Genomic DNA, 20,872 nt, shown 5'->3' with positions numbered 1-20,872 from the left:
GTGCCGCAGGAATTTTGCAGGTCCAAAAAATCTGAAAAATCAATTGGCCACTTTATTTCAAATTTTTGCTTCCAGAATATATGTTTGAGGCAAGTGCAAGCAAAAATTTCCTTCGCTTTGTGTCGGATCCCAAATTTTCAATTTCTTTATAGCAGGAGAATGCTCCATTGAAATAAAACATGGCCAACAACATTTTATATTTACTTTGAATCCAGTAATTCCTTATATTCGTGTTCGTTATATTTTTGATTGTACAGTAAAACTTTGATAAAATGATCTTCACTGAGGAGCTAAAATTGTTTTGTTTTAAACATTACTTAGCTATAACAACTTTCTGTTCTCTTGCCTGTATACGGCACCAGAGTACACAAGGGGCAAGAAAAGGAGATGGGGACGGTCACACAGCACTTGACAATGGGGAAGTGCGGGTTAAGACCAGGGTAGCCGAAGCTGATACAGATACCCACTGCACATTGGCGAAGGGCCCCTAGAAATAAATTTAAAAAGTGTGTGGTTGTGTCAGTCTCAGTGTGGCTGTGTTGAATTGCTGCACATGTGTGGTCATGTCATCAACTCACGGCTTCGGCACTACTCTCGTGTTATTCATGATCGCTTGGCCTATCAGTATTTTGTAAGCATGCTGGTGAAGCGCTGCAAGCATTTACTTTTGTTCAAGAAATCGAAATAGACTGCCATTGCAATAAAGGCCAGTTAATGCAGAGAATTGAATAATTCACTCTTGCTGTCTGTCCTTACTGCCGTATTTATTATTCTGCTAAGATTCTATAACTCGGATGCATTTTGCCATGTGCGTGTCCTCATGCAGCAAGCCCTGGGCTGCTGCATGAGGACATTCTCATTTTCATTTTCATACCACACAAGCACCTCAAAGATAATTGATAATTGTCAACGAGTGAAGTAAGAGTGGCAATAGCATCTTACCATAATGAAACATTGCAATGAGCATCGCTATGATAATCACTTGGAAAGAAACCTGTGGGTTTTCTGTGTGGAGGTTGTTTTCTGCTTGTCTCTACCCCAGGTGTGGGAACGCAGTGTTGCTAGAAGGCTGCCTGGTTTATCGGCTGTGTGCATTTGTTGTCGTATGACCTTTCCACTTCGGAGCGTTCTGTTCTGTCAATTCTCTCTCATCATGGCATTTGCTTGGGAAGCAACTTGAAATTGGGAATTATGCACATAGCTGTAGATCAGTAGAAACAAATGCATAAAACCAAGCCCACTACTGCACTTCCAGCAATAACAATAAGCATTCCTCATAGCTGCCATGCTGCTGTTTCCATGTATCTTGCTAAGAGCAAAAGAAAGGTAGCACTCAAGAATGCACTTTGAAATATTCAGTTAGTTTGCTTCTGAATACGGTTGACTTCTGTTGATTCGACCCTGACAGGACCAACAAAATTTATCAAATGATGCAGTGTGTCAAATTAAAAAGATACAGAAAAAAACGACAAAACACACTGCTGATTGATTCATTTGAAAGCACTTACCCAATTCTAACACATCCCTGAATCAAATGCACACCAATTTTCAATGTGTACAATGTAGTAAACTGAAGTAGAAACAACATTAAAGCTCGTAAACAACATAGAAATCTAACGTACAACCGAATTTTTAGCAAGAAGAAGTGTTGAACAATGGCAACCGGTTTTCTAAAGTCAGCTTCGCCACACGGAGTTTTATTGTCAGCCTTGTGGCAATACATCTGTGTTATATGGCAAAGCATGTAAATGTTGCGAAGGCGATTTTGGTTTCATGTGCAATTGCACTGCGCAGGCAATTTTCGGCCAAATTTTCTTTTAAAAAAGGGCGCAAGTTAGAATTGAATATATATATCGTAATCAAACATCGGTGTGCCATGGTTATTGCTTGAAAATCTTCCTAGGGCTGTCCGAAATAAGCATTTTTGATGAGAGATGATGTCAGCGCATTCACTGTTTCCTTAGCTGTGCCTGGACTTCTACAGAGGTCGCTGTCAGGGTCGTCATGGGAGTGCATGCTGACTGGCCAAGTTTGAATTATCTGGTGAAGGTCAATTTTATGATCGAAATAACGGAAGTTTAGAGCCATACAAATGCATTGGCTCTGGATGGGACCTTCGGTCGGAATCGATTTAACCGGAGTTGAATTGACGGAAGTCTACCGTATTTGTTCAGTTGGTTATTCGAAAACTATCAAATAAGTAGTGTACGAACTGAATGCAAAAATTTTAACTATTAAAAGATTCATATCTGACACGAGGGTTGCAATGTGGGCTTGTTGCTCAAAAGAAGACACACAGGGACATACACAGTGCTAGGGACACACAGACCGCTGTGTGTCCCCCTGTGTGTCTTCTTTTGTCCCGTATTTTAATCGCACTACCGTACACCCCTTCATATCTGACATTTCGAATATAGTAAAATTTCATTTTAACGAAGTTGAAAGGGGAGCCAGAATTACTTTGTTATATTCATTATTACATATGCTGCAATGTGAATCTCTATGGAGATTTCAAGAGGAGTTTCACTTACTTCGTGATATCCTGTTTCGTTTTAATGAGGTTTGACTGTATTCGTGCATGCCCAATGAAAAGCTACACAGAAACGCCAGTGCAGTGCTGCATTTGCTATCCCTGGCAAGTTTTCAGTGCACTAATTTTCCTGCCTGCGCCACAGTGAAGCCATGCTGACTAGATGAAGTTCTGTGCTTCTTTACTCAACCCTTGGATGTTCCTTCAACGTCTCCTTACTGCAGCTTTATTTATTCTTGTTTTTTTTTTCTCCTGGCTGTTTTTGTTTGACTGAAGTATAATTAATCTGCAGCAATTTCCGGTGAATGAGAAAGCCCTTCAGAGTCTGATTAATGGCCTGGAAGACCAGATGGAGTTGCTTGGAGAGGCGGCTGTAACTCCTGAGAAAGGCAAGTCATTTGTTTCAGAGCACTTTCTGTTTGGGTTTGAATTTCGTATGTAAAGGAACATAAAGAATGGGACAAATTTCACAAAACAATTATTGGGAATATAGAGACAAGATACAATACTAAAATAAATAGAGGAACATGCCCAGTTGCTCTGTCATGTTAAAAATACCATTGTCAAGCATTACTGCTGTGTGTAGGAAGTGAACCAACAATTCCACTCAAATTGTTGCTTGTTCTTTCCAGTAGATTGGTAAAATCCTTAGTATATTTATTATGCTTTGGCTTCATCTTTTGTACTACAGTGCAAAACAAGTTGAAAGCACAGCATTATTACTTTTAATTGAATGGAACATTGATGCCTGTGCAGGTAGTTGCAGCTTCTGGTATGTTTCACACTTCCATTTAATACTTAGCATCTATTTACATTATGCATACCTATGTCGTCCTTTCATATGGTACAAACTATATTTTTGTTTGCAAGCAAACATTGAGGGAAGTCTCTCTAGCCTTCTGAGCATTCTCTGATATGTATAAAATAGTGTAATATGGATCATGAAAAGAGAGCAAACGCCTTGTAGGTGATGAAAGGCACTTTCTGGCTCCTTGTAAGCCTATTTATACAGGACATTTAGTAAAAATCCTATATCCATTGGAGCTTCCTTTGATAAAGATACCGTAGCTGACTAACATTGTGGTAGGTAATTAGGGATACAGTAAAACTACAGTAGGATTAGGGATACAGTAAAACTTCTTTATTCAGCCCTCATTCATTTGGAAAATCGGATAATGCAGACTCATCCTCTGGTCCCAGCAGGCATATGCAATATTTAATGGCGTCAGACTCTTGTTAATTCAGGCATATTTGACTGAACAGCAGTTAGTTCAGACAAACCTTGGAGCGCCGTAAATGCGTGTCGTAAGAGAGCAAAAGCAGATTAGCGTCCAACCAAAACGAAGCGACGGAGCCTGCATCTCCATTCATAAGTGGAAAATGACAGGGACGCAGGAGTGCTTTGTGTTTGCCTTTATAGCCTTTATTCATACATTTGCCGCTACGTCCGCATTGGGCACGTGCCTTAAAGGGGTTCTGGACCACCCCTCAAACTTGGTGAAAAAACAATCTGTAGATAGCATATACTGTTGTGAACATCTCAGCCAAGTTCTGTAGTTGTGCGTGGCAAGTGGAGCTCGCAAGCGGAGCACGAAGTCACCTTTCTTTCAAACGCTCTCTTTTCAGCAGAAGCCTGCTCCTCACTCTTTTCTGGATGCTTTATTTCGTAATATAGCATTCCTATATGAAGCTACTATTGGCCAGTAGCTGACATCAATCATGAAGGGTGTTTGGATCAGTGCGCTTCTTCCTACTGTTACTGTGTATATTTATTGACGAAGTCTAATGAACAGGCTGGAGTAAGTGAAAGTCTGTTTTCGAATTTCGATAATAATTACATACTTCCGGAAGAAGCTGACTATCGTCTGCTCACGCCCGGCCGTGGCCTCCCGCATAGGAATTAAACTTTGGTTACCCTGCTTATCGGTGTCATAGCTGTCGGATCTCACTAATTTCGACTAGTTTTGAACACTCAACAAACCTCGAACTATGCGAAACTTAAGGTCAGACCACATGCATGCTTGCCAGCGCACGCTCACTCCTGGTCACTCCTGGTTGGACGCCCTGGCAGACTTCACTTCGTAATGATCGAGCTATTGATAGCGCTTCAAAATGTCCTAGTTGGATGTGGCTACTATTCTTCGGTCAAGCTGGTGCTGGACAAAGTTGGTCTGCACCACGTAGCAGAGCCAGACAAGAGCATATCAGTGTGAGTGCACACTCTAACCCTGTCATGCACAAAGCAAATGCTGCAGTTACATGTAGCTGCGGGCTACTATGTAGCGTAGGTACCGTGGCTGTTACAGGGTGCTGTGATGAGCTCACTGGCAGAGGACACTGTGGCTCGCCAAGGACAATCGCATTTGCCACATTTGGCATGGTTTAGGTGCCAAAATCGGAAATAGTTACGTCTATGTGAGCATCCAAAATCAAATTTGAACTGTGCGTCATCGTAATATTCGGTAGACAGACAAAGTCTACAAACCGGGAATTCTCAGGGATTTTGAGTAGTCTGGAAAAACTCAAAGAATCTGTGCTTCTATCAGGAAAAATTGGCTGTAAATTTATTGCGAGGGAACCCAAAGTCACAGTAATGCTGGCCCAAGTAAGAGAGAGGAATCGTAACGAATGGTCTTTGACACCGCGTCGTCTGCTGGAGGAGTTGCCAGAGTACAGTCAACGAGCGGCTTTCCGGACGCCAGATAATTCGGACGGCTTTGTGGCACCAGTAGGTATCCCATAGGGTCAATGTATAAGAACGCTGAAATTTCGGACGCAAGAACCTTTTGCCGTCCGATTTTCCGGACTTTCTGCCCTGACCGCAGGTCTGAAACGGCATTAATAAAAGCCACAACTGCCGCCATTTTGATAACCTCGCCGCCTCGAACCGGCACACTCGCACGCAGATCCGCTGGCTGCCGTAGCCACCATTGCGGCAATGCTAGGCTTAGCTTAAGCTTCTTGCCATTCTGTACCGTGTTTTTCATTGAAGTAATTCGTCGCTGTCAGCAATGGCACCGACACCGTCTTTGTGGTCATCGCGACTGGCTTGGAAGTTCGGAAAGCATGGCACGTTGCATAATGCCGGTCCCTGAAGGTCGCTTCACCGCATTACAGCATTGTTACGCTGTGAAGCATAACAAGTGTGGGAAGGGGCAACTGTCACGGGACACAGTATTTAAGTAAGCGGAAATGTGACATCCACCTAATCATAGCAATTGCTACAAAGGAAGCCCATACGGGTTTTGAAAGAAAAGCCTCGCAGTTGAAGAAAAATTCGTCCTGGTCTGGGACTCGATCCCGGGACCACCGTATGTATTCCTTAATTATACACGCGTACACTCGCCATCTTCTGCCACAGTATGAGCACCGATATGCCTAATAAGTGTACTGGCAGGCCTTCAGATCTTCTTCAGGCGCGCCTGTGGCGATTTGAACCCTTAAGGGCTGGAAAAGACATGCATTCATTTTTTTTTTTGACGTTTTGTCGGCCCCTAGGGAGTCCGAAAAATCGGACGCTGACTGCACAATTGTCCAAGATGATGCTTCAAATAGTCTGTGTGGCGAATGCGCAGCCTAAGGAGAACAAGAAGACAAAAGACCTACGCATTGAGAAGGAACGGGGAAGGAAGCATGCCGCCGATTTTTTGATGGAGCTTGCACTCTAAAAGCAAAGTGTTGGCTGACACGGAGATGCAGGTGTCCTTCATCCAAGTAAAAAAAAACTCTTGAAAGCAGTGAAACGCAACACTGAGGTGTTGTGCACGGGCTGAGTATGTCAGGACAGTTGAGGTTGACTTACCAGCTGTTGCGAGAGAGTCTCACTTCTGATAAAGTTCGGGCCTCATACCAGTTAGCTTGCATTCAATTGATAGAAATAGCTCATATTCGAAAATATTCTGTATGCATCTTTTTTTTATTCATATTTGAGAATGTTTGACTCAGTTTGCAATGGGTTTTACTATTTCCTTTCGAAGATATTTTATTTGCTGTGCATTTTACTAACCCCTTCCTTCTGTTTTCTTTTTGAATAAGATAAACACTACCTCTTACTATTCAAACTGGAGTAAGTTGTTTTTTTATTTTTTTACATGCTTACTAGAGAGTGACACCATTGGGCGACATGATGTAGGCGTCTTGACATAAAAGAAAGTCTTGTGTCACTCAGGAAATATTGCAAAGGCACTCAGGAAAAAGCTGGAAAACTCGGGGAATTTGGAAATGTCAACTTGGTAGGCACTCCGAAGGCACATTCACGCCGAAAGCGGAGTGTCTAAGCGGCTAAGCGGATTTTTCAATGCGGCGAGGCGGTGAGCGCGAGCGCCTGTTCAGACCGGACGGCTTGCCTGGCGGCCCACGTCGCAGGGAAGGCGGGGCATCTCGCAATTTCTTTAGCAATTTCAGGGACGTGCCGCCATCTCGTGGCACTTTGGGTTTGTACGCGCACTTTAGATATTTTTTTAGTTGTGGGTTGGCGCGCCCATCCTCTATCTACTTCTGCAAAATGATGAGCTCAGACGAAGAAGACGAGATCATTGGCATTTCACTCGCCCCTTGTGTAGTCGCTTTTCAAGATTTGTTACAGTGCAACACACGACAAGGACAAAAAAAAAGGGGGGGTATAAAGCGACAACACGGCGCCGTGTCGTCGTTTTATACCTTCTTTTGTCCTTGTCTTGTGTTGCGCTGTAAGAAACCTTACTATGAATCCCAACCAACTGGCCCAACTTGCTGTTTCGACGCTTTTCAAAAACAGAAGCGAAAAGCCCAGTGAAACACATTCGTTTACATTCGTTCACGAGCGCTTCCTCAGTGTCGGGCTCTGATTGGCTGCGGCCAAAGTGGCCAACTTGTCCGTGCTGAAAAAATCGGTCCGGGCGCAATCCGGCCAAGCGGCCGCATACTTTCCGCAAAGTGGAAAATCCGCGGCCGCTTGGCTGGATCTGCTTATCCGCTCCGCCTTCGGTGTGAACGTGCCTTGACAGAGCATTGTTTGCACACCCTGCTTCACCATAGCCTTCGCAGTGCAAATCATTGAAGAACGAGCGGAAGCACCATGAACGCGGTGTTTGACTGCCAATACCTACGCTTCAGCTGAATGTCTTGAAGAACTTCTTGCGGCAAAGTATTTCTCTGATGGGGCTGCCAGAGAATCTTAACAAGCATCTTTGCTACTGCAGCTGGGTTTATTATTTCTTCTGAGTGACTTGTATACGCTTAGTATGTCCACTTTCGTAGTGTTACTGGCATTATATTTAAAGGAAAACTGACACAAAATTTTTGTCTTCTCTTTTTTTGCTCTGTTAGATCGCCACTGTCTCCATAATCACAGTATGGCTCCTCATTTTCTTGAAACTGGAACAAATTGTGACTTACAACATCTTTTCAGTTTGGTAAAGCTTTACTCACCAAACCGAAAAGATGTTACAAGTCATAACTTGTTGTTAATGCGACAAATTCAAAAAGTGTCGCACCAAATTTCTTGCCGTAGCATTTGTATATAAGGGCAACCTCTGTACTTCACCAAAATTGGGGGTACGAGGGTTATGCAGTGTCACTAATGGGTGGGTTGTCCAGTAGTTGAAGCCGCATCATGATAGCTTTGTCGAAAGCTACAGACAATGAGACAATAGGGGAGAGAAGGTGCAAAAGACGAAGGGTGCTGTGCAGTCTAACGGCAGCAGGGACGTGCTGCAGAGATGACTTGTAAACAAACTGTTTTCTATGCCAAAAAAGAAGTCGCATTTAATTCGGCATGCATTTTGAAAGGGCCACCTTAAAACAGGATATGACTGGCGATTTTTTGTGCATTCAAAGAATTCTGGCACAACACTGTAATTACTGTAAAAACAGTTTGATAAATAAAAAAAGTGAGATACAAAATTATTGGGTCAGTTTGTAGCGTGGTTTGTGTTTCTTGAAAGTTTATTCATCTAAATCACCAGTTTTGTTTTGTTTCTAGCACATGTGCATAAGCCCGCAAATCTGATCAATACAGTAATTAATCAATTGGAAGGTTGTTAGTTATCATATTGTTAATTAGTCAGGTCAAAATTTTCAATTGATGGCCAGCCCCAGTCTGAAACATTTATTTCCATCGTTGTCAATGCAACTTTAGCTCAGGTCACCACAAAGCTGTTCAGATCCAAAGAGCAAGCATACATAATGCTAAGCATTTACTTGTTAATGGCTGAACAGAGATTTATCTCACATATGGTGTCCATTACATACAAAACTAGCCATGCATTGTCACCATTGACCCAAAAGTTTGTGATAACTGCTGTGGTGGTCCCATAGTGATGGCGGTCACCCTGTTCCTCACCGTCATTCTTTGCTCGAGTTGATTCTGTGCTTATTCCCTGCTCTCTTTTGATATACTGTTTGTTGGCTTGCTAAGCATGGAGGTCGTGGAAACGAATCCCAGCCATGGCAGCTGCATCTCGATGGGGGTGAAATGTGAAAACACCCGTGTACTTAGATTAGGTGCACTTTAAAGCCCTAGGTGGTCCAAATCTCCTGAGTCCCCCACTACAGCGTTCCTCATAATCAGAAAGTGGTTTTGGCACGTAAAACGTCATAATTCATTTGATATACTGTTGTGACATTGAAGAGCATAGTGGGCTATTGTTTATGGAGAAATTACACAAGGATGCCTTTAAATTTTTTTTCTTTGCAACAGAGCTTGCCGAACCTGTGCTGCCTGCCCAGGACGGGTTGTCTGCCCAGTTCGCCTCCAGAACTGTTTACGTGCTTGCAGAAGTTGACGAACGACGTCTCAACCCAACATACTGGCTTTCTGCTGCTATTGAAGACACGGAGCAGGAACCACAGCAGGTTCTGTTTGCTGTTTCTTATTTAAATTCTGGGGGGAAAATGACAACTGTGGTTTGCTCAAAGCTGTGGAACCCTACATCACTGTTCATGGAATAAGGAAAGACTAAAGGTGTAAGTAATGGGAAATATTGAAGTTACATAATGTTCACCGATGAGAAGGTAGCCTGCTAAAAACAAACAAACAAAAACGATCAATTGGACATGTGGCCAGTACTTATGGGCAGACTTAAGAAAATGTTAGAGAGTCTTGACTCTTCAGTGATGGTAGACAGCGTTAAGTTGGTATAGACAGAGCAGTGATAAAGCGTGATTTAATTTTGGCAATAAAACACTTATCTTAATAGGAGGAATCCCATTAACTTTGGGAGTGATTAATGTCACCTCTTGAAGAAGAAATTAGGCATTGAATTAGCTAATATGGTTTTGAGTAACTCGGCATTGTATTGAACTTAATGCTTACCTTCCCCCCAGAATAGCATACCTACCAACTCTCCCCATTCTTTTTAATGTTTACAAAATTGGGCTCATTTTACGGTTTTAGAATGTTGCATCAAATTTTGTGAATTCCGTCAAAAAAATTTTGCTTGTCTGTCTAAAAGGACGCAAGAGGGGTACTTGCATCAAGCAAGCTTACTCAGACACATTCCTGAAGCAGGTGAAATCTACACTGCCAGAGTTGCTGACGAAAGTCACCGTGGTATAAGACAGTGTGTTGCTTGCCAGTACCGTATTTACACGCATAATGATCGCACCCCTGAATTTTGTCGTCAAACTTTGATTTTTTAAATTTCTTGTCACATTTCTTAATCACACCCCAAACTTGCAGCGATATGTCGTGTGCCAAGTCTAGCTAATAATGATCACGTTTACTATCTCTGAAACGCTACGTGAACGACTCTTCAAGACAAACCAAGCGGTCTGCACGCACCAAAAATTCTTAAATAGATGCCTCATTTCGTTACTTTCATCACTTTCTGCACTTCCATGACTAAAAAAAAGCTGCAACCAAACTTGCCTTTATTATTTGTAGGCTTCATAATGGTTGTGGTCAACAAAAAAAAAGGCGCCTTTCGATTCTTCTTACTTGCACTCGTGAGCACATAACAAATCGCAAGCGGCAATGATAGTAGCCACGTTTACACTGATATGTTAAAAGTGTACCCTGTTCATACGCCGACGTTTGTAACACAGCTAAGATATTCACCCACCCGTAATGGTAATGTGCCATATTAGGATAGTAGTGAAGACAGATGCCGCAGTTTTTGTATCATGCTGGCCATGTGTTTCTGTCACTGGCAGCTAAGCGCGCCCATCTGTTTCTGTCCCCTCAAAGTGGACATGGCTACGTTATTGCCGCAAACTAGCCGATATTAACAATATGATTCATTACTGATACGGAAGAAACTGTTTCAATGCAGGTAACATACTCACGAGAAGAAAAAAAAAATTGCATTCGGCGCGTTCGGCTTCCTCCGGCGGCCACCATTTTTGTTTTGGTGTCCCGCAGCAAACGCGGGACAAAAAAAATTTCTTTCCGCGGAAAATTTAAACCTCGTAATGATCGCTCGCACCCCTGATTTTGCGTCAAGTTTTCTGACAAAAAAGTGCGATCATTATACGAGAAAAAATACGGTATTTGCTGTGCCAAGTTTGTTGCTGCTTGTGCTGCATTTAAATGTAAATCATTGTCAATAAATTGCATATGTCTCTCTGAAAAGTTGTGTTTAGGGCAAGCTATAGAAAAAGTATGTGCTGTCCACCCCTTCCCCACCCCCACCCCCCTTCCCCCTACCACTCAGTGTTGTGTCTGCAGGATTTTACTAAATTTAAGGTTCATGGATTGGCAGGTATGGAATAGGTAGCAGCCACCTTGATACACTGTGAAGGCTGTTGAAAGCTTTATTAAGATTGTAGCAATGCTCTATGAGCCACTTCAAGCAGGGACTGGTTTGCCCTACGTAGGCTTTGCCATAACATGAAAGTATCAATTGTGCAAAACTTATTGCACATGCAAGAAATTGATTTGAGGGCTCCTCTGTCTCCCTTCCTGCCTCGCACATGATTTCTGAATTCACTTTAGTTGACAGTTCTGCAAAGGCCAACCCACTTCTCTGGGATAGAATTCATCGTATTTGTTTTTTTACAACTGACTCTTTTCTTTAGATAGTGCAATCAAATATGTACATAAGGTGGTGGTGGCAATAATAACATGCCGGGATCTTCTTATGTGCACCAGCTGGCTTGGCACACGCGAGAATTATAGGCGCGAGTTGGATGATAAAGCTCGAAAGACAGATGACGCCGCGACCACGCCGTCAATGCAACCATGAGCATATACCCAGCAGCTTAGTTTGGTAGGCACCACCAGCCCTGCCAGCGCAGGAGGCTAGATAGATAGATAGGTAGGCACATTCCAAATGTGTGGATATGTGGATATGAGCATGCATGTCTGTCCAAGTGCCTGTGTTAGTATTGAGCACCGTATTTTCTGGATTATAGGTTGCACCTTTGAATAGTTTTGCCCCCACTTATCCCAATTTTCAAAAAGGCTGGTAAAAAGATGCACCTATTTTTTCTCATTCGGCATAATGAAATGATGCACACACGTACACTTAAGGTGAAGTGCCAAACTTACCCGTTTCAGAGCACTAAATTTTCATTAAAAAGAATTTTACGAGCCATAAATTCTAGCAGAAAAAAAAATTGTGAACCAACACTTGCCTTAGGTGCATAAACCAATATTTATTGCACTTCACTCGAATCCATCGAATGCATCGTCCTCTGTTGCACTGTCAAAAACTTTAGTTGCTTTGACCAGCAGCATCGCTGCACAACCATCGTCCTCTAAATAACATTTATGTGATGTAGGCATGGTTGCTGGTATTTTCTCTGTGGTGCAGCATGCTCAGGACAAACACACGAACGATGACAATACCCCTGAACCAGCCAAAACACACGCATGCAAAAAGTGAAATGGCAACTGGAAGTTGCAGCTTCTCGTGCGGGCATCTGATGATGATGATGGTGATGGTGATGATGATAACCAAATTGTAACGGCTGTACCTCGAGTGCCACAACGTAACAGTAAAAAAGTGTGGCACCCTGTCAGTATTAATGTGTCAATTCTGTGCGTTTAACATTTCTTCAAGAAAAACTAAATGATAACAGCAAACTGTAGCGTGACCTTCAATCACAGAGGCACCTTATATCGCAAGGCCATGTTGGCAGCCTTCACTGCTGCTGCTGCACTGCCACATGGCGTGCCCTAGGAGTTAACGTCGGTACCATACCAACGGTAACTCCATTGTTAATACAAAATTAAATTTCTTTGTTCTGCTTGTTCTGCTAAATAAAAAGGAGCTCATATTGGTCTTCCTAGCACGCATGGTGTATTTATGCTTATATAAGTCACACTGTTGTATAAACGCACTGGCCAGAATTTTTGAAAAAGAATGAAACTTATAACTCGAAAATACGGTAAATGCATGGCAGAGATGTGACAAGTGTGCAGATAATTAATGGTTCCATATGATAATGTGCGAGTACCGGGGTTGAAGACATTGATGTGTTAGCTTGTTAACTGGCCAGCTGAAAAGAAATACTGGCTCACCAACAAGTTGATCGTATTGAGGAAGGTGGTGTCACCTTTAGCTCTAAACAAGTTAAACTGGTGGCTTCTCTTGAATGTTTCATATTTTAAAGCACATAATCACTATAATTTTGCAAATTAAGTTTGTCTTGGATAGCTGTTCTCCTTTTTGTTTGTGGCTCATCACATTAATGCAAATAATTAGCTTTGTACATGTTCTGTAGTGCTGATTACGTTATTTCAAGTACATCATTTATGGAACACTTAATACCCTTAACACTTTCCTTACTGCGCCTAATCCCATCGATAGCCCGCTATCGGTTGCACATTCGAATTTTGCCTCTTTCCCAGAGCACTCGGACAGCTAGCACCACCTTTTGTGTTATTAGGAAGTACAGTGAACTCTCACTTCAGTGAACTTCAAGAGATCCAAGGAAATAGTTAACTGAAAGTTCACTAAACTTAATATTTACTAGAATATGGAATAGCATTGGGCACAGCAAACATCGAGTGAATAGTGTGAAATGCAATTTATAGAGTGAAATAAATCAATTTACAGTATACGAAGTGCATAACAGTTACGTAGCTGCCTATCTCATTTTGGAAAAAAATCTCATTTTTATTTGCACTGGTGCTCTTAAAGCACAAGGAGTAACAAAGCTGTCCAGAGAGTCTATGTTTTTGTGCACTTCCTCTGGGACAGCTTGTTGCTGACACAGTCTTGCAACTTTCCAAAGCATCCTACAGCTTCGGCTAGAGTTACAGTATTTGAATCTGCCTTTGCCATTACATTATCCTCGTAGCACTCTTCTTTTTTGGGATGAACACTGGAAACAATTTCTAGATCTGATAGTTTAGCTCAGGTAAAGAGCTCATTGTCACACTGCACATAGTCTTCAGACGAAGTATTGCTGTCAACATCCAGCTGATGACAGACTTCTGTGCACATCACAGGGCTGATTACCTCATTGTGCTGTTCCTCTTTCGCGCTTTTACTGCACTGGGGTGAAAGGTAGAATTTATGCCAGCAGTTTCTAATTGTAGCTGGTGCTACTGTTATGCTGCTGGTGGGGCAATTTGGGGGTGGCGAGCATCGGCTACGCCAGCGCTGCAGAGCACAAAACTTTGTTGAACTGATTTAAAAAATGAGCCCAGGTCCACTGATCAAGTTCGTTCAACTAAAATATTTGCTATTCAGAAATTTGTTTAACTGAAAGATTTTTGCATAGAATACATAGGAAAACCACAGAGGATCTTCTAAAAGTTCGTTTTCCGAAATACTCGTTCAACTGACGTTCGTGCAATTGAGTGTTTACTGTATTAAGTCTGTAGAGCCGTGGTAAACGAGACGGACACACGTCTTTTCGGTAACAAGGTCAAGTTTATTCTGTCAAAAGAGAGAATTGAGCGGGCGCGCGCAGCGCGCCGGAAGTGGCGAGGGCTTTAGAGAGCGAGAGGAGAAAAGAGGGAAAAGGAGCATAGAGAAGTGCGGTGCACGGACCTAGTGCGAAAGGAAGGCAGTAAACACAGTAACAAGAAAAGGGAGCTCGCGCACGACGTTCGGCACAGTGAGTCGGATCATGTGTCCGCGTGCCTGGTGTCCAACACTCGCGAAGGTCCACTTACGGGAGGCCCGCGGGACGCGCCCCGCGGAGTTGTTTATGGCTGCGGGGGTGGTGCGCAGCTCCATTGCCGCGCCGCTACAGATTGCTCCCCCCTTAGAGAGGAAGCTGAAGCGACGAACGATGCTCACAATGCACAAGTGGCAGCCCAGTGAACGCGACGAAGAGGTGACGAACCGCGCACTTGCAAGGAGGAGTCCGCGTGTTCCGGGGAGGCGAGATAATTAAGCGCGGGTGCCTCGCTGAATGCTGGCTTGAGTCGCTCAAGCGCGATTGTATCTCGTGTCCCATTTACGTCGACGACGAAGTTAGAAGGAAAAAGTTCTAAAACGGGGAATGGCCCGAGGTAGTGGGGCTGCAGCGAGCCGCGCACAGGGCCGTAACGCACAAAAACATGTGTGGCTGTCTGCAAGTCCGAAGTGATGTACACTGCACGGGGTTTGTTAAAACGCGTAGGCTGCGGACGGAGGTTTCGGAACACATCGCGAAGCTGGTCGACGTACTCGCTTGCTGTTAGAGAGGAGGTGAGGGTGTTTTCTTCGAAGAAGTCGGCTGGCAGGCGAAGCGAGGTGCCGTAAACAAGCTCCGCAGTAGCGCAGGAGAGGTCCTCTTTGAAGGCAGATCGAATTCCGAGAAGCGTGAGCGGAAGTCTGTCAACCCACTTGTTTGGGCAGCCGTGCGCTGTGAGTGCTGCCTTGAGATGGCGATGAAATCTCTCGACGAGGCCATTTGTTTGAGGGTGGTAGGAGGCAGTTCGCAAGCGTGCTGTTCCGAGAAGTTGAAGTAGCTCCGTGAAAAGGGACGATTCGAATTGCCGGCCTCGATCAGTGACAACTTTCGTTGGACAGCCAAATCGGGATACCCAAATGGAAACAAAAGCTGCGGCGACAGTAGCTGCAGACATGTCGGGGATAGGTGTCGCTTCGGGCCAGCGTGTAAAGCGGTCGACACATGTCAGAAGATAGCGATAGCCTTGGCATGGGGGTAGCGGGCCGACAATGTCGACGTGCACAACGGAGAAACGTTGGTCGGGTTGCAAGAAAGGCTTTGTGGGGGGGACAGGGTACCGCTGAACTTTCGCGCGCTGACAAGATGCGCACGAGCGGACCCAGTCTCTGATATCTGCGTTCATGCCCGGCCAGACGAAGCGTGATGAGACAAGCTTTTGGGATGCGCGAATGCCTGGGTGTGCAAGAGTGTGATATGAGTCAAATATTTGCTTGCGGAATGAGGTGGTTAGGTAAGGCCGAGGTGTGCCCGTGGAGGTGTCGCAAACAATTGGCACATCTTCAAAGGTAACTAATTCAAGCTGAAGAGATGTTGACGCGTCACGTAAGTGACGGAGCTCGGAATCATTAGCTTGTTCTGTAGCCAATTCTCGGAGGTTGAAAGGAAATGATGTTGAGATAGAGCTCTTGGAGCGACTGCGCGTGATAGCATCCACGCGACTGAGGGCGTCAGCTGGTGAGTTGTCAACGCCGCTGACGTGGCGTATGTCAGTTGAAAACTCTGAGATGAAAGCGAGCTGGCGCACCTCACGTGGAGTGTATAATGATTCGGAGCGGCCGATTGAGTAGGTGAGAGGCTTGTGGTCAGTGAAGATTGTGAAAGAGCGGCCTTCAAGTAGGTGTCGGAAATGCCTCACGGCGAGAAACATGGCGAGCAACTCACGGCCGAAAACACTGTAGCGTGTTTGTGTGGGGGTCATGCGTTTTGAGAAAAAGGCAAGGGGCTGCCACCCACCGTTTACTTTTTGTTGCAGTACCGCTCCGACCGCAGAGCTGGAGGCATCCGTCATGAGCGATAACGGATAGTTGGGGTTGGGATGAGCTAGCAGTGTGGCATCAGCCAAAGCGTGTTTGATAGAATTGAAAGCTTCATCTGTTGTGCTGTCCCAGGGCAGTGCGGTTGACGATTGTTTGCCGCAGAGCAAACGCTCGAGGGGTTCCAGCAGCATAGCACAGTTTCTAATGAATCGGCGGTAAAAGTTTACCAGGCCTAGAAACTGGCGCAGCTTAGTGATTGAAGCTGGCTTGGGGAACTCCATGATGGCTTGCACTTTGTGGGGAAGAGGGCGGATGCCGTTGTTATCCAAGCGATGGCCGAGAAAATCAAGTGATGGTACTCCGAGCTCGCTCTTGGCAGTGTTGACGACGATACCATTTGCTGATAGGCGCTCAAAGAGCTGATGGAGATGTTGGAGGTGCTCTTCGTGGGATGAGCTTGCCACAAGCAAGTCGTCAACGTAGGCGAAAACGAACGGCAGACCACGTGTGACTGTGTCGATGAACCGCTGTGATGTCTGTGCAGCATTTCGGAGACCGAAAGGCATTCTCAAAAATTCGAAGAGGCCAAATGGGGTAGTAATTGCTGTTTTTGGAATGTCTTCTTGTGCGACAGGAATTTGGTGAAAGGCTCGCACCAGGTCAATTTTGGAAAATACTGTAGTGCCATCCAGTGCCGACGTGAAATCTTGGATGTTAGGCAGTGGGTACCGATCCGGAATGGTTTTTGCGTTCAGGGATCGGTAGTCCCCACACGGCCTCCAGTCACCTGATTTCTTGGGGACCAAATGGAGCGGAGACGCCCAGCTGCTGGACGATGGTCGTACGATTCCAAGTTCTAACATGTGTTCGAACTCTGCTTTGGCAATTTTGAGTTTGTCCGGGGCGAGTCGTCGTGGGCGAGCAAATACAGGTGGACCAGTTGTTATGATGTGGTGACGTACATCATGTTGTACGGGCTTTGTCCAGTCTGGTGGTCGCGTGAGGTTGGGGAACTTTTGAAGGAGGCAAGCAAAAGGATCACCAGCAATTGCTGTGGTTGGGGCGACTATAGGCGAGTCAGAGGAAACGACGCCATGAACAGACAGCAAGGTAGCAGTGTCCAGCAGGCGTTGGCGTTTCACATCGACGAGCAGTCCGTGGTGGTCCAGGAAATCAGCGCCACGGCGAACATCAGCGACGAGGAAAACCCAACGGAACACGCAACGCAGGCCAAGATTCAGGGTGAGGGACCGCGACTTGTAAACAGGTATCCTGCTACCGTTGACAGCTTGAAGATAGGAGGTCGGCGGTGTAGTTCGGTCTGAACGTTGCGCGGGAATAATGCTGACCTCCGCCCCGGTGTCCACCAGGTATTGCTGGCCTGTGGTTCTGTCCATGACATGAAATAGGCGACTTTTGCTTTGGCCCTGACCGGTTGTCGCCATTAAAGGTCGGCCGGCTGGTTTCCCTGCCATGCACAAGGACGGAGGCAGTGGCGCGCCTCCTGCCCGAAGCGGCGGTGATAAAAGCATACCCATGGTGGCGTTTGAGACCGGGAGCGTTCTTCTCTTGAACGCCGTGATCTACTCGAGCTGCGGTACCTTCCGTGATGGGGTGAAGTGCGATGACGCTCCGCAGCACAAACTAATTGATCAAGGCGATTGCAGAGCACGTCGATGGGAGAATCGGCGGAGGATGATGTTTGCGGGGCTGAACTCGCAGTGGTGCTTGATGATGTTACGTTGCACACAGCTGGCGTCACCACCTCCATGACTTTGTCCGCCAAGCTGGCCAGGCCGTTGAGGTCCATCACCGTGGCTGTAGCGAGTACCATCTGAACGTTTACTGGAAGGCGCTGCATGAACAGTTCCCGCAGGAGGCGGTCATCGCTTACTGTTGTGTTGTCGCTCATGAGCTGTCGCATACGGCGAAGGAGCTGGCTTGGCCGACGGTCTCCCAAGTCCTCTGCGGAGAGCAACTGTTGCATGCGGGCTCGCTGCGATGTTGTTGTGCGCTCGAGAAGGGCAGCCTTAAGATCGCTGTATGGAGTGGCGGGAGGCGGTCCAGAAAGCAGGTCGGCAACTTCTTCTGCAGCAGTAGGCGACAGTGCCGAAACAACTAGGTGGTACTTGCGTTGTTCAGTGCAAACGCCAGAGAGAATAAATTGCGATTCCGCTTGCAGAAACCAAACTGCAGGGTTGCGGTCCCAGTATGGTGGGAGTCGGATGGAAACCGCGGAGACGTCTTGTTGCTCGGTCGTGCCCGTAGGTTCAGTGCCTGGTTGCATCTCGTTGCTGTGCATGGCTCCACAATAACTTCGGCAGTGCCGCGAAGATCACGTCCAGGTCACCACTTTGTAGAGCCGTGGTAAACGAGACGGACACACGTCTTTTCGGTAACAAGGTCAAGTTTATTCTGTCAAAAGAGAGAATTGAGCGGGCGCGCGCAGCGCGCCGGAAGTGGCGAGGGCTTTAGAGAGCGAGAGGAGAAAAGAGGGAAAAGGAGCATAGAGAAGTGCGGTGCACGGACCTAGTGCGAAAGGAAGGCAGTAAACACAGTGACAAGAAAAGGGAGCTCGCGCACGACGTTCGGCACAGTGAGTCGGATCATGTGTCCGCGTGCCTGGTGTCCAACACTCGCGAAGGTCCACTTACGGGAGGCCCGCGGGACGCCCCGCGGAGTTGTTTATGGCTGCGGGGGTGGTGCGCAGCTCCATTGCCGCGCCGCTACAAGTCAGTATTGCTTTTCGGTTTTCTTTTTCTGTCACACGTAGATGTTTAACGTACCTCCGAAGTAGTGGGTGGTTGGCGTGATGAGTGCGCATAGTTTCGAGGATGGCATCAGTGTCGCACACTGCTCATGCACGGAAACATCACATCTTTTATTGATTTTGATGTTTCTATGCATCAGTTGTTTTTTTTCTTCTTTGGAAGTAGCACTGACACGGAAGACAACTTTGGTTCGTCAGATTTAAGAATGGAGTTACGTTTTCTTCATAGAACCATTTCAAAGCTGCCATGTGCTGATATGAGGATATCCTGTGTGTTTCATAGGTAGCAGTTCTTATCTGCAGGGTGTTAACCCTTTCTCTACCACTAACAAGTATAGTCATCATTAGTTTTTATACCAATATAGCCGATGTCATATATAGTCATCATGAAGAAAAATGCCTCACACAGTGAACTGGTGACTGCTATAGGTGCCAAATTGTGTCTAGTTTCAGTTTTTGACACTAGATGGCCACACTTTTCAAAGTAGCACTATTGTGTTTCTCATTTTTCTTTATTGCCGTCTCCTCTGATGCTTGTGCGGGAAACATGGCTGTCTTCCTGTCATATGAGAATAAAAGTGCGTGCAAAAGTAAACATTTTTATGACTCCTCGTCTGAAGACAGCTCCGTATAAGTTTGCATGGAAACAGAAAGTGATGTGTCCTCCTCTGAAAAAGAGAGAGAGAACACTTTAATTTCATTGTAGTGAGTGGAGTTTCCCACCGCTGCCCATGAGTGGTTCCCCATCGATTTGTCAAATCTGCCTGCAACACCACTGCATTTCCACTTCTCTGCCTACGTGTGTTTTGCACCGTGTAGATTATTTTCTTTTGCTATCCTCCCCCCCCCCCCCTCCAATAGTGTATTGAGCCCCCCCCCCCCAGGGCACTGGGATGCAAGGCCTAAGTGCCATGCAGAGAAGCCTTCTTGTAGCCTTTATTTCACATATGCAAAGAAAGAACCAGCAATATACTACTCACAGTGTTCTTTTTTTTTTCAGAAAAATGCTCCTAAAGAATAATTTGAAAAAATAAAATAAAAATTAACTGAAAGTTTGCTTAGTAGAAGTATTAATGAAAACTTCATTGTGGAGCTTCAACATTCTAAAGCTATCTGAAGAAGTTTGGGTTCTTTGCACTAAAATAAAGTGAATCTATTATTTTATCAATGCCCATGTAACTTGGCGTCAACCGTTCTAAAAGTTAATCTATGTGCAGTTAATTGTAAAGCTAGGAATAGTGCATAGTGCCAAGTCTCAGAATAGTGCATATCGCCATGTTGCAGCCTTCGTACCAGGTCCTGGTGTCCTTTCAAGTGCTTCTCTTCCGATCACCTGAGAATTGTTTCGAGCACGAAAAGAAGCTTCTTGTTGGATTTCGACAATTTTGGAGTGTACTTGGGGAAGTGGAGATTGACAAGTTGTCACATGAGCTGCAGACAATTTGTATTCTTTTTGTAGGGTTGAGGTTATGAGTTCTCATCAGTCAGAGCCTCTGCAATACAACATCATTTTGGGACGCTGGCTGTCAGTACAAAAACGTGCTGCTCTGTTGTGTCACATGTGGTGAAACACAAACAAAAGCAGATTCAGTGAGGCCGAACTAACTAATGGGCGGTGAAGCTTTACTTGCATTTGCAAGTTTTAGAATGGACGGGCCCAGCTCGTCTTCAGTGCGAGCACTACAAATTTCAACAGCCTGGCTCGTTCTTCGTGGGAAAAAAATCAAATGTAAAAAGTGTCTGCAAACTTTTCAATAACTG

General features: G+C 45.2%; 2 protein-coding genes across 6 annotated transcripts in view; one reads left to right on the top strand and one right to left on the bottom strand.

The window, feature by feature from the left end:
* Positions 1–20,872, top strand: part of vir (VIR_N domain-containing protein) — a 338,801-nt gene that overhangs the window by 272,009 nt on the left and 45,920 nt on the right. For all 5 annotated transcript variants that reach the window (XM_065439604.1, XM_065439605.1, XM_065439603.1 and 2 more), the window contains 2 exons: positions 2,823–2,919; positions 9,210–9,364. In XM_065439604.1, the coding sequence (XP_065295676.1) occupies positions 2,823–2,919; positions 9,210–9,364 (252 nt within the window). The remainder of the gene's footprint in view (positions 1–2,822; positions 2,920–9,209; positions 9,365–20,872) is intronic.
* On the bottom strand, positions 17,636–18,643 carry LOC135907872 (uncharacterized). The gene has a single exon (XM_065439632.1). It carries the CDS (start codon positions 18,641–18,643, stop codon positions 17,786–17,788), a length of 858 nt encoding a protein of 285 aa, XP_065295704.1. The 3' UTR covers positions 17,636–17,785.

This window comes from Dermacentor albipictus, chromosome 1, assembly GCF_038994185.2.
Source record: "Dermacentor albipictus isolate Rhodes 1998 colony chromosome 1, USDA_Dalb.pri_finalv2, whole genome shotgun sequence".
NCBI classification, from domain to species: Eukaryota; Metazoa; Arthropoda; class Arachnida; order Ixodida; family Ixodidae; genus Dermacentor; species Dermacentor albipictus.
This window is presented reverse-complemented; position numbering and strand designations above follow the sequence as displayed.